This window comes from Oryzias melastigma, linkage group LG17 (genome assembly GCF_002922805.2).
Source record: "Oryzias melastigma strain HK-1 linkage group LG17, ASM292280v2, whole genome shotgun sequence".
NCBI classification, from domain to species: Eukaryota; Metazoa; Chordata; class Actinopteri; order Beloniformes; family Adrianichthyidae; genus Oryzias; species Oryzias melastigma.
Genome location: NC_050528.1, coordinates 15,817,409 through 15,830,375, shown reverse-complemented (window position 1 = coordinate 15,830,375; position 12,967 = coordinate 15,817,409). Strand labels below are relative to the sequence as shown.

At 37.4% G+C, this 12,967-nt stretch overlaps 1 protein-coding gene across 1 annotated transcript in view; it reads right to left on the bottom strand.

The window, feature by feature from the left end:
- The window catches only part of LOC112144215 (receptor-type tyrosine-protein phosphatase N2), a gene marked incomplete at its 3' end in the record, with an annotated part of 155,170 nt that extends 142,996 nt beyond the window's left edge, over positions 1 to 12,174 (bottom strand). Inside the window, 2 exon segments of the mRNA XM_036216260.1 lie at positions 10,994 to 11,130; positions 12,165 to 12,174. Of these exon segments, the coding sequence (XP_036072153.1) occupies positions 10,994 to 11,130; positions 12,165 to 12,174 (147 nt within the window).
- Between the last annotated feature and the right edge of the window lie 793 nt (positions 12,175 to 12,967).

The window sequence follows — 12,967 nt, the reverse complement described above, 5'->3', positions numbered from 1 at the left end:
GGTTGGGTGTTAACGGTATTGTGAAAACGCCAGAGCGGCTAACGCTTCTAATGTGGCTAGCGTTCAGCTACAGTTCAGCGACCGTTTCTTTTTGTTACCGACACCAGGCGTGGCGTTCAAGCAACAAAATAGATTTTCTGTTGAAAACAGATGAAAATGCCAACAGCAATGAACACACAATGCTTCTCTCTTGTCGTCCAGATTGCGCCTCTTTATTGACAGTCAGTCAACATAAATCTTATTCATATGTGCAAAATTTTCTTTAAATCTTCTCAAAAGTTCAATCTTAAAAACAATAAATGTTTGTCAGTCCAAAATTGCATAACATCTTTCAATTTTCCAAGTGTAACCTTTTCTGTTCTTCACATAAAAACATGTACAAATACACCTTTTCAGCCAATGCTTGACCTTAGTTTTCCATCATTTTGATTTACAATTTTAGAAATATCATTCTGAATTTAATAATCTTAGCATGTTGCTTAAGTTCAGTCTGGACGCCTTAAATCAACTTCAATATAATGTTTTCATAATGTGTATAATGTTTTCATAATGTGAACTCAATAAACGTACTTATCATAAGCTAAAACAGCATAAAATAATTTCAAACTAGTTTTAACTGTTTTGCCTGCAAGGTCTTACACAGGGCACACTCATAGAAAAACGCGATGCCTGCTAGGCAGTGCTCAGGGAAAAGACGCGCCAAAACCACAGCGTAACACAGCAGAGGTTTAACTAGACGTCTTTCAAGTTGCTTCATAAAGTTTCTTTACACTTAACTTTTCTACACCAAAAATACTCAAATACTATTTGCATGACATCTCTCAAATCAAGAGGAAAAGATAACAAATTTCAGGAACACCAACCTGTTGAAAACAGAAGAAAATGCCAACAGCAATGAACACACGATGCTTCTCTCTTGTCGTCCAGATTGCGTCTGATGTGCTCATGCAAAAACCCACCGTCAGAAACAACCCAGCACACAACTGTCCGCATCACTTTGGTTCCTTCCGTTCTGCATTCATTGAAGTCCAAAACAGAACGTAAAACAAAACTGTGCTTTTTACATTTAATTAAAAAATACATCATTTTTAAATAATTGAATTTAGGTTGGCCATTTTAAACCAAGTCTTATTTTGGTGTTTACCACATTTTACATGTTGCTAACATGGTTGGAAGTTGACATAGTCACGATGTTGCTTGTTTTGGTTGTATCAGTCTGTTTTTTTACGTGTTGCAAACAAGGTTGGGAGTTGGAGGTATTGTGAATACGCTAACGTGGCTAACACTATTAAACGTGGCTAATGTGTAGCATGTCACAAACTAGTTCTAGAGTTACTTTGAACACAGTTTATAAAGTCTTGCTGATTGGTGGGCTTTTCTCTGACTCTTGTCTACCGTAATGTGCCTTTTAGTTTGATGGGCCTGATAAATTACATTCCTTTATAAAGATCATTCATTGACGATGCGTCCTATATTGCAGTTTGCTCTACAATGTGGAAAATTTAATTCTCTTCTTGTAAAACACTATTACAGCAATTTAAAAAAAAAAAAAAAAAAATCTTTTTAAGCTATTCATATTCAGGTATCACATACAATATATTGTGAATTTCACTTTTGTTTAAGTTAAAGATAAAATAACTAATTGAAATCCTTAGAAAAGTGACTAAATTAAGTTAAAAAAAACAGCATCATGTTGTAATGAGGACGTTAGATCGAATTATAGCTACAAGTCAGGCATCATAAATTAATTCGGTGTAACTTAATCAGGCTTTGATACTAAATTCAAACGACTGCAGTTCATTAGCAAGGCTGGCAAACAGCTTTGACAGCAATTGATCCAATAAAGGGAAGTCAATTCTGATCATTAAAATAGAACCTGAATGACTTAAAGAAACCCTCTATGTGGTTGTTAAAATTGAACAAAAAGAAAAACATTTTTTTTTCATATAATCGCTTACATTTTTGCATGGAAGTATTTTTTTTGTAAAAACCAAAGTTTTGACAGGAAGATGCAGACTGCCTAATACTCTTGGTCAGTGGAAATATTTAAAAATATTTCAGTTTTAGTTTGTAGACTTCAAATTGTTTCACAAACAAGGTATGAAATGATTTATTTAAATAAAAGTTTGTAGATATTAGCATAGGAAACATTTAAAACAGAAAATACATCAAAAACTCAACTATCTGTGGAATTTAGAATTTAAACTACGACATAACAAATAATAGAAATCTCCAGAGACCGGACCTTCTATTAAACTTTACTTTAAAATAGGGAAAAATGTTTTTAATAACTGTCATGATCCAGTGCTTCGGTTTTGTCATGTTCTGTTTTCCCCGTCAGTCTCACCATGTTCTGGTCAAATCATCCACAGCTGTCTTCATTTAATCAACCTCAGTGTATTTAAGTGTCTGGTTTTCAGTTCTTATTGTCAGGTCATCTGCTCTGCTCTGTCACTGGTTTGTGCTCCTGGTTTTGTTATGTTTGAGTTTCTGCCACCATGCCCTGTCTCCTGCATTTGGGTCCTACACCACCATCCATGACAATACTGCTAGAAAAAAAAACAAGAATTATGACTGAACTGAAAGATAATGGACTGGAGAAGATCGTTATTTTGAATTCATTCCAAGCAATGTGCAATTTAAAAAAATCAAGGTCAAGAATTACTGTGGATACTACAAAAATGTTATTGTTAAACTGCTACATAGATGTTTTTTTTCTTTGAATTTCAAAAAATTATCCCAATATTGTCAGATGTAAGAAAGTGTGCATGTGCGTTGTGTAGATTAGTAAAACAAATCATTATGCATGAAAAACTGTTAGTCTACAGTGTACCTTTCACATTCTTATTCATGTCACAATTATGCAAAATAATAAAGATCAATTGTATCTTTAAAATAAACCTACTCTGCCTCTTTTGTGAGCATTGCAGGTAAACGAGTGCACACGCCACCTGGGGTAAATCCCAGCATGCATCTGGCCTTTGGGGCCCCTGCGGTGAGCGCCCATTAGCATATCAAAGACCATTTTGGAGCAGAGAGAAAAGACGAGCCAACTCCTCAGCAGCCTCTCCATCTACTTTTCTCCATGAAGCCATTTGAATATCTATGGCAGGAGATGAGGATGAATTTAACAGGGCACGCATAATAAATAATAAATAAATATATAATAAATATATAAATAATAATAAATAAAAAAACAAAAACGTACACACAAACACCGTTCAGATTCAGGTGTGCATGCTCATGTAAATGTCATTGTTTTGATTTTCTCTGATTTCTTTCTCTCTTTGTGAAGTGAGTCAAACGTGATCCAGCGTGCGTCTCTGGGCTTCATGAATATTCCTATTCAGTTCCAGCTCGGTTTTCAGACACCTGTGCAGCCTGCAACTACAAATACTGCCATTGCAACTGTTGTTATCCCTCCGCTCTGCTCACATACAGGCAAAGCTTTTAATGATGCTTTTGCAACAAGGAAAAAACATTCTGATATCATATTTAAGTGAGAGTTGAGTTTGGTGTTAAGATTTAAGATGATTACAGCAGATCAGGACAGAGTCGCTGGACACAATGAAAACTAACAACGGATACTTGGAAAAATAAGAAAAAAAGGTGTAAATTGTGATTTAGTTTCGTGTTTTAGTGGAGAGAGGAGGATGGAACTGAGCTGGGTGATCTACCATGCAGCACGATGCAAAAACAATGTATTTTAAAAGAAAATGCATAATTTAGTCTTATTTATACTTAATTTTTTGTTCCTTTAGATTCATTTCAGTTTTTTCTGTTTGTAATAAAACTGTCTTTTTACAGTAACAAAGTAATCTAACAAAATTGCTGTTTTTATTTTTGTAACAACTTTACCGTCACTGAATAATAATCCTGGTGCATTATTATGAATTAATTTCATAAACCACGTAAACCAAATGCACCACCGGTCTGTTGAGCCATAAAGTCTGTTTTTGTAAGATTCGGAAACTGGGAGGGTTATAACTCAGAGCCAATCAGAACCAAGGTTGCCTCATGCACAAGCCAGGGCGCTCATCCTGCTCATCCTAACAAATGGTAGCTGCAGACGTGGAAAGCCTCCAGGTAGAGATAAAAGAACTATTTATAGACTCTTGTCTCAGATTGTGATTTTTTATTTTAATAGTTTACTGTTGTTTCAAGTTTGGGCTACACTTATTGGTGTGTGCTGATCTGCAGAAAATATTGAGGGTTACTTTCAAGTCCGTGTCTATTTTCTCGATCACTTTAATTGACTTGTTTAAACTGATCAGAAAAATGGAAATTTTGACCAAAAGCAACTTTTTTGATACAGTAACATGTTTCCCAGTATTATTGCTCTTATTGTACAGCAGGGGCAGGCAAAGTACGGCCCGGGGGCCATGGAACCATTTAATTTGGCTCGCCACACTGGAACAAATTGTATTGATAATCCATATTAATGTTTTATATTTCCCTGTAACTTTGCTGTCTCACTGTAAAAACAAATAAACTGACTTGTGTTCAGGTGCAGTAAGTTATTTTGCATTCATGTTGTGTTGGAAGATTTGTTGTTTTTTCTCACATTCATGTGTGTTTTTTGAGTCAGTCAGTCATCATTTCTCTAATTATTCCAACACAACAAACACAGGGTTTTTGTAAGTGTGTGCTTTTCCTTGAAATACATCAACTAATGGGGCAATTGGCTCTAAAACAGGAACAAAAACCAGTTTTTAAATTAAAAAAAAGCATGTTTTTGTCCATATTTCATGCTTCTTTCTTATTTGAGGTCGCTTACCAAAACACTGATCAAAACCCTTCAGTGAAGTTTTAGACCCTTTGTGGCCCATGAGTCAAAAGTTTGCCCATCCCTGTTGTAGAGTATTAAGTTATTTATTTGGTTAGTTTTTGGATTGAAAACACAGTCCAATGAAAACAGTATTTTTGGTGTGTTTTTAACATGTTCTTATTGCATTTTTCTCATATTAGAGGTCCTATATACATTAATTACTGATTAAAACTGGGTTTCTAAGTATTTCTTAATTCAAATCACTTTGGATCAGAAAACTGGATGCTAGAAAAAGCTCAGACTAATGATGGAGCCACTGAAATGGGCGTTTCAGAGTCTCCTCTCCCCCTGCATGCACCCTGAGCCGCTCGTGCTAAGGTGTGTGAGACATGATGAGCGTTCAGTACTCATGCTGTAGCAACTTTGAGATTCTAGCTCAAAACTACACAACTGGATTGATCTTATATTGCTTGTCATTATTTTTGCCCTGCTAATGCTAGCTTGAAGCGATAAGCTCACAAACAGAGCTCTCAGCAATGGTGAAGGGGGAGGGGCTACTCTGTGTCAACAGTCCCGCCCACAACCCAGAATTGTATTTCTATTGAGCTACTGTCACTGTGCATAACATATGTGTTAAAAACCAACTAAGGGTTTTTGATTTTGGCTGAAAACGTCATAGTCATAATCAAAAGATCACTGGGAATAATTGACTTTACTTGATCTGTAAGGTATCATTCCCATCAGTAAATTTGTAACACTAGTAGCGAAGCCTTGGACCGATTTCCATAAGGAAAATCAACCGCACTTCCAGGTACAGTGGATGCTAGTCATTCTACACACTATCTTCAATTAAGCCTTCACTTTGAACCTGTATCCAAATATCCCACCCTCTTCTCAGCCAATCAGAATCCATCTTGTCACCTCTAATTTTTTAAGAGTTGTCTCTTTGAAGTCTAGACAGTTCTCCACCAGAATCAATGCCTTGTCATGGTCTGTCCCTTCACCACCACCAGAGCCTAGAATCTGGGATTCATCCATCATTAGTAAAATATAACTATAAATGGAACTATTGGAGAAAAATATCAAACTTTAACAAAATATGAAATGTTAAAACATTTATTTAAAATTGCAAAAAAACAAAGTCATCATCCGTGGTTTGTAGCTGCCAATTCAAATATTGTCAAAGTGTTTTCTAGTTTTGATTAGATCCATTAAGCTTTTATTTTTCCCTCTATGCTTTTGCCATTTGTAGAATTACTCTCCTTTGCAGATTTAAAATATCTTGACATGGCTGGAAGAGGATCAGTGCCACTTCAGGACCACTATAATGTAGCTGCTGCCAAAGCAACCTTATCCCCCGCCTCCCTCATAACAAACATGCACTCTCTTAATTAGAGGCACGCGGCCTCCGTTTTTCAGTGGGTTACTAATCCTGAGACCCCGCCACTGTGCAGTGGTCGAAACAGAGGATAACCGAGAGGACACAAAGTCATTTGACAAGCGGCGTTGAATCGTCTGAAGGTTTATGAAACGCCTCTTTAAGTTTAGGCAACTTGAAGGCTGCGTGCTTAAAAAGAAAATTCGAAAATGTGCATTATTTTTTTGCTCGATATAAATGCAAATAAAACTAGATGTATAGCATTACCTACGATAATGCAAGTGTGACTGCTGTAAACCATCCACACAAATATGACTCCATGTCTTCTTGTAATATATTTGCAAACAGTAAAATAAGAATCCACTCTTTCACATTAAAGAACAAAATGCATTTCAAAATATTAAGAACTAAATTGACATATTTATTTTTCTTAGAAATGCCTGTGCAGAGAGCAGGATTACAGAAATACAGAGTGCTGATTGTAGCAAACAGAACAATTTTCTATTCTCACTTTGGCAGAGTTTTATGTTTTTCCCTGTTTTTGTGGTCATCTGCTTGTATTTAATTGGATTTCATTGCAGGAACTTTTAAAAACTGAAGAGTTAGAAAGAAAAAGTTCAAATTTGAGCTTTTTTATCTAACTGTTTTTTGCTGTTCAGAGCAACAACTTTAACTTGTTTTATCTTTTCTTTCTCCATAAATGTGCCAAACTTGGTGAGATTTCAAAATTGCTCAAATGGTTGAATTTATGTAGATTTTAGAATAAAAATATGACAATTTAGTGGTTGAATTTTTTTGTTCATAACATACATCAAAGAACCCTTTCCAGCTTTTATCTTTGATCATAAAGTGTCCGTGCATTTTCTTATTTCTGTAAATTGCATATTTGCAGAGTTTTTTTTTAGCTTCACCATAAATACATTTCAGTGAGTTCAAAAACAACGAAAAACAGAAGGAAGCTGCTCCTGAGGTTTCTGCGACTAACAATAAATGAGGAACCTGAGTGAGCAGTCACGAATCATGAAAGAGTCCCGGTGAACAGCAGGAGACGCGCTGAGTCACCCCGACGCTCCATCAAACGACAACAACCAGACAGAGGCTAACTGCTGCTCTCTTACGCCGCATTGTCTTCCTGGTGTCTTCAAAATATAGAAAACATTCATTTTAATGTAAAGTATTGGAGCAGCTTTGCGTCATCTCTTTGTCTTATTTCACTGGTCGGAGTTTTAGTTGAAAGTTGCATGAATGTGAAAGCCGTGACGAGCCATAGAGCCATACTCACTTGAGAGAATCTAGAAGTTTGGCTAAATCAGTTTGTAAATCTAGTTCTGGCAAAGACAACTTTGGGTTGTCACTGGAACGTGACACTTTGCATTGGTAAGGCTGAACTAAATTGTGGGAAAAATGACTAAACAAGTCGCTGTTGGTTTTATATATCAGTGGTCTCCAACCTTTTGCAGCCCGCAGACCGGTTTAATGTCAGACAGTACTTTCTGGGCATGTAAAGGCTCAAGTGGGCGTCTAGTTTTTTTAGGTTCCAGTTTCACTCAACTTTTAAGGGTAAAGTTGATCTTCATCGTCTGTCAAATACCTTCAGCTGCCTTAAATTTGATTTGTTCACTAGATTTTATGTAGGAAATGTGATAAAGATGTTAACTCAACTCATGACTGTCAAAGTAAAAGCTAAAAAAAAATCAGACGCCAACTTCAGCATCATCCGATTTTAAAGCTGCAATGGATCGAACATTTTTTTTAAAGTTCACTAAAAGAAGTATTTCTAAATATAATAATAAACGTGAGTCCACCGTTTGAACAACTTTATAAACAGCATCCTCATAACAACAACTTTTATTTTGAAGTTGAAGGCTCTCCTTCTGTTTCCTCTCGTTTCTGCGTCAGTTTCCAAATACGTTTTGTTTTTTGTGAGCTTAAGAGTTTCAATTTAGAGGCTGCGTTTTAAGAACGCACCGAATAGATTTTTGATCCATGACCGAGTGACTTGACATTCATCAAGATTGAGTTGCATGTTGTGGAGGGAATCCAGTAGCTTTTCAAAATAAAATTTCCTTTATAAAACAGAGAAAATTATTTGTACCGTGACCCGGATTGAGAGGCCACTTAGGACAAACAGAAGTACCACCGGGGTTTGAACCACTGAACAATTTGAACATCCATCCACCTTCTATCCAACCATCTTTCCCTCCCTCCATCCATCTTCATAACCCGCTTCAGTGTATCCGTCTCAGCAGCCAGAGATGAAGTTAAAAGCTCACAGCTGGGACTCCACCAAACCTGACCCGACTATCTTGATTCCAGTCAGCCTGAACCCAAACAAACGTTTACAACCAACATTATGATCAGTTATATGATCCCTTTTACTTTGACTGTTATGTCCTTTTTGGTTTTATCAGCCTGCTATTTGCCTCATTAACTTTGTTACTGCAGCGGTAAATTTGATGATGGTCCTCATATAAAGCACAGACTGGATTAGTGTGAAAATGTCACCGCAAATCTCCACAATTTGAAAGGAATCAGACCTGTGCCGGTCATGTTTGCATCAGCAACAAAAGGCCTCCTTTGCTGCACTCAGAAACATCCCTTTATTGGTTTTATTTTGAGCCTGTCATTGTGATGAAGTATGCTAATATTTGTATTTTACAGTCCTTGATGAAACACTATGAGGGAGAGGATGGATGCTTTTGTTGCAGGCTTGTTGGGTTTCACTTTCTTTACCTTTTGAAGCCTAAAATGAAAAAAAAGATTTTTACTCACTCCTCTCTGCCTCCCCTTCCTACGTGGCTTTGATTGGTCATAATTGTCTCCTGTTTGCAGCCAGGTATTGATCAGCTGGATAGACCCTTCATTCTGACCGTCTCCTCCAGCAGCCTCCTGACTTTTCCGTCTCTTTTTCTCTTACTACCCTCCCTTTCAATTCCAGACCTCGCTCCACGCTGTTTGATAAGCACATTGAATGGCAGGTCTTCATCGCTATACTCCAACTATTGAATCAATGTGGGGAGGGGGGTGGTGCAGAGGCTCAGCAGTCTATTTATCACTAAGATGGAGGAGAAAGGCAATGATAAGAGATGACAGAGGGAGAGACAGATAAAGGCTCAGAGGTAAGGAGACAAAAAAAGAGAACTGGCAGCACATCTGTGAAGGTCCCCTTATCGTTTGCTGCCTGTTTTTTTTTTTCTTGCTCGTTTACCTAGGTGTAGCTAAAGAATGCACAACACACGGCAGATGATCGTAAGGGATTTTGTTTGGCTGCTTTTACAAAGCAGCTTTAAAACAGGATGATTACCTCTCCACTTCATCTTAAATGTCCTTGTAAACTGCTGTGGAATCGTGTAAAGTTGGAAAGTTTTTATTGTGTGCAATAACCATTTTCGTCATGACAGAGGACAAACGTGTTACATGAAAGTAATACGACTAACCCATCCGGATGGCTGACCTATTTGGGTCCTCGTGGTTTTTGGGCTGTCCGTACCCCTGGAGGGTCATAGAAAGGACCGCCAACATCTTAAAGGGAGCACAGGTGTGTGTTGAAAATGGAGGATACCGTTGTCGCACAGGTGTTTAGTGTATCATGAAGTATTCCTGAGACTAATGCAAGTTGTATGCACTTATGAAGTCAAGTCCCATTAGTTGGTTGACCCATCCCCTGGGGGAGGGGTGAGCTGCAGATAGAGCCGCGCTCAGGGACCCTTTGGTGGTTTAACCCCCCAATCCAACCCCTTAATTCTGAGTCTTTGGTATGACTCGGCCTGGATTTGAACTCACGACCCTCCAGTCTCAGTGTGGACACTCTACCACGATGCCACTGAGCTGGTACATCATATAATGCTGTTGTATGGTGCCCTCACGCCACACACTAGTGAACAGGTGTGCATGTGAGAAACCCGAAGGATATCCACAAAAGCCCTAACAGCTTTATTTCCTAAATTCTAACACTCAGGATGACCACAAAATAGCATTTATCACGTGCACAACACTAACAGGCCTCTTACACAGTGTACTGATTTTTGGGGAGTTGAAAAAATGAGAAATCCATACGACAAACCTGAATCAGATACTAAGTCAAGTATTTTTTGTAACAAATAGTAACTTTTTTAAAGTAACGTTCCCAACCCTGTAACATGCAAATATCATGTTCAACCAACACAAAATTCAATGTTGTCTTGTGAATCCCATGAAGTGTGTGAGGACTGCTATAGAAAATGTATTTACAAACTATTTTTAAATTATTAACTATTATAAAATTAATAAACTATTATTTAAAAATAATCAGCACATTTTTTTCTGAATTTTGATAATAGATCTGCATCTGCAATGACAAAGTCTGAAATAGTGTTATATCTTCTTACATAGTCATGTGATTTATTGTTACTTGAGGATTCATAATAACCTGAATCGATTTGGGAAAGATATAAATATCTGATCTTAAGTTCTGAACCGTATAATGATAATACGTGTAAAGGAAATGGTATGGTCAGGGTGGGATTATAGAAATTTGTGTCCCCCCCACTCCCTTTCAGGCAATCTCTTAATGTCGTTATCCTGTGTTTGACATCTTTATGGATGTAAACTTCTGATGACTGATTGTATTGCACATGAATTTTTTTATTTTCTTCTTGATTGCTTGAAATAAACCATTTCTAATCTAATCAAATTTTCTAAAATGTTAGTAATTATTGTGTGATCATTCACCAAAAAGAAAAAAAAAACTTTCAGGACAGTCTGGAAGCATAAAGCCTTTCACTCATTCAAATGGGAATTGGTGCTTTTACATTTCTGCTTCATTGTGCTCTCCCGCCATAAACTGAACCAAGCTGAAGGGTACTCACGTCTGCCACCCCGGCCTCCAGGATGCTGACCTTAGCTTCTTTCTCTACAGCGGCTTTCTGCTTAACTGCAAACAGAAAAAGAAAAACTTCAGTGAACCTGTTGTTTGTCAATAATAGCAAAAAGAAACACAAAAACACTAAAAGTTAGAAATAAAGTTGAAAACAGCAGACACATTTTTTTCTATCACAACACAAAGTTAGCTGGCTCATCACTTTTATTTGTGTGACATTTAACAAATCTTTAGTGTCTGCAATAATGTGCTGTATGCAACCATGTCTGCATGCTTTCTACTATTTATCAGATGTGCAAGTTCTGCAAAACAAGCTTTTACACTCCTTGCTCGGCTGGTTTGTGGAAATCAATGCGTCTTTTCTCCTGCCGAGCTTTAACTCAAGACAGAGAAACGCAACCAGCAGCACATTTATCTCAACGCTCTGAAGGTGCAGCTTGGTTTAAATTTCAAACGAAAAAGAAGAAAATCTCAGCATTTTGCAAAACCGACAAATGTTCCATTCAAAGTTACTCAGGAGTTGGAAAAAGAAAAATGCTGCTGTTACAAGAGACAAAGCTTTTGATGTTTAAAAAAACATGAATTCGCTGAGCACCATGGGAAAAATTAGACATTTTAGATTTTTCAGGAAAAACAAGTTTTCATTAAAAAACCAACAGTTCTTCTTTGTAAAAGGGCGAGTGCTTCCTAGTTTTATAACCAACAACGTTTTCTTCCTCAAACTACAAGTTAATTTCCAAGACTTTTCTGGCAAATGTTAGCTAGAGAGAAGGCTTCAGTTAAGCCATTTTGACATCTATACTCACTTAAATATTTTAGTTGCAGTTTTTTTTAATCCGAATTAGTTTTCCACACTTTTTTGGATTTAAAAAAAAAAAAAATGAAAATGCATCTTATAATCTGGAGTGCCTTATATATGGATTACTTCTGCTGCAAACAAGGTTGGTATTTTAAATATGCTAAATTTGCTATGCCAGAATGCAGTGGATATTGACTGTGTTGTTTTACATGTTATTGGGTGTTAGCATACTCACAGTTGGCTGTTATAATACTCACAGTTGGCTGTTAGCTTAGTCACGGTTGGGTGTTAGAATGTGTATATTCGAGTTTGAAACAAAGTTGGGAGTTAAAGGTATTGTTAATATGCTAACGTGGCTAACATGTAGCCATGTTGGACTGTGTTATATTTACGTGCAACCAACAAGGTCGGGAGACTTAGCATAGTCACAGTAACGTTTGTTTTAGTGGTATCAGTCTGTAGTTTTACGTGTTGCAAACAAATTTTGGAGTTACAGGTATTGTGAAGTCATTGTGGCTAACGTGTAGCATGTTACAAGCAAGTTAATGTGAACACATTTAATTAAACAGACTTCTTGTTGGAGTGTACTTGGTGTGTCATCAGGAAAGAGAGTTGATAAGGAGACTTGGTGGTGGAATGAGGAGGTGCAGGAGTGTATACGGAGTAAGAGACTAGCTAAGAAGAAGTGGGACACTGAGAGGACTGAGGAGAGTAGACAGGAGTACAGGGAGATGCAGCGTAAGGTGAAAGTAGAGGTGTCAAAGGCCAAACAAAGAGCTTATGATGACTTGTACGCTAGGTTGGGTAGTAAGGAGGGAGAGACTGACCTGTACAGACTAGCAAGGCAGAGAGATCGAGATGGGAAGGACATGCAGCAGGTTAGGGTGATCAAGGATAGGAATGGTAATGTGGTGACAGGTGTCAGTGGTGTAATGGAAAGATGGAAAGAATACTTTGAAGAGTTGATGAATGAAGAGAATGAGAGAGAACAAAGAGTAGAAGAGGTGACGGTTGTGGAGCAGGAAGTAAGAAAGATTAGTAAAGGTGAAGTGAGAGGGGCTTTGAAGAGGATGAAGAGTGGAAAGGCTCTTGGTCCTGATGATATACCTGTGGAGGTATGGAAGTGTCTAGGAGAGATGGCAGTGGAGTTTTTGACCGGGTTGT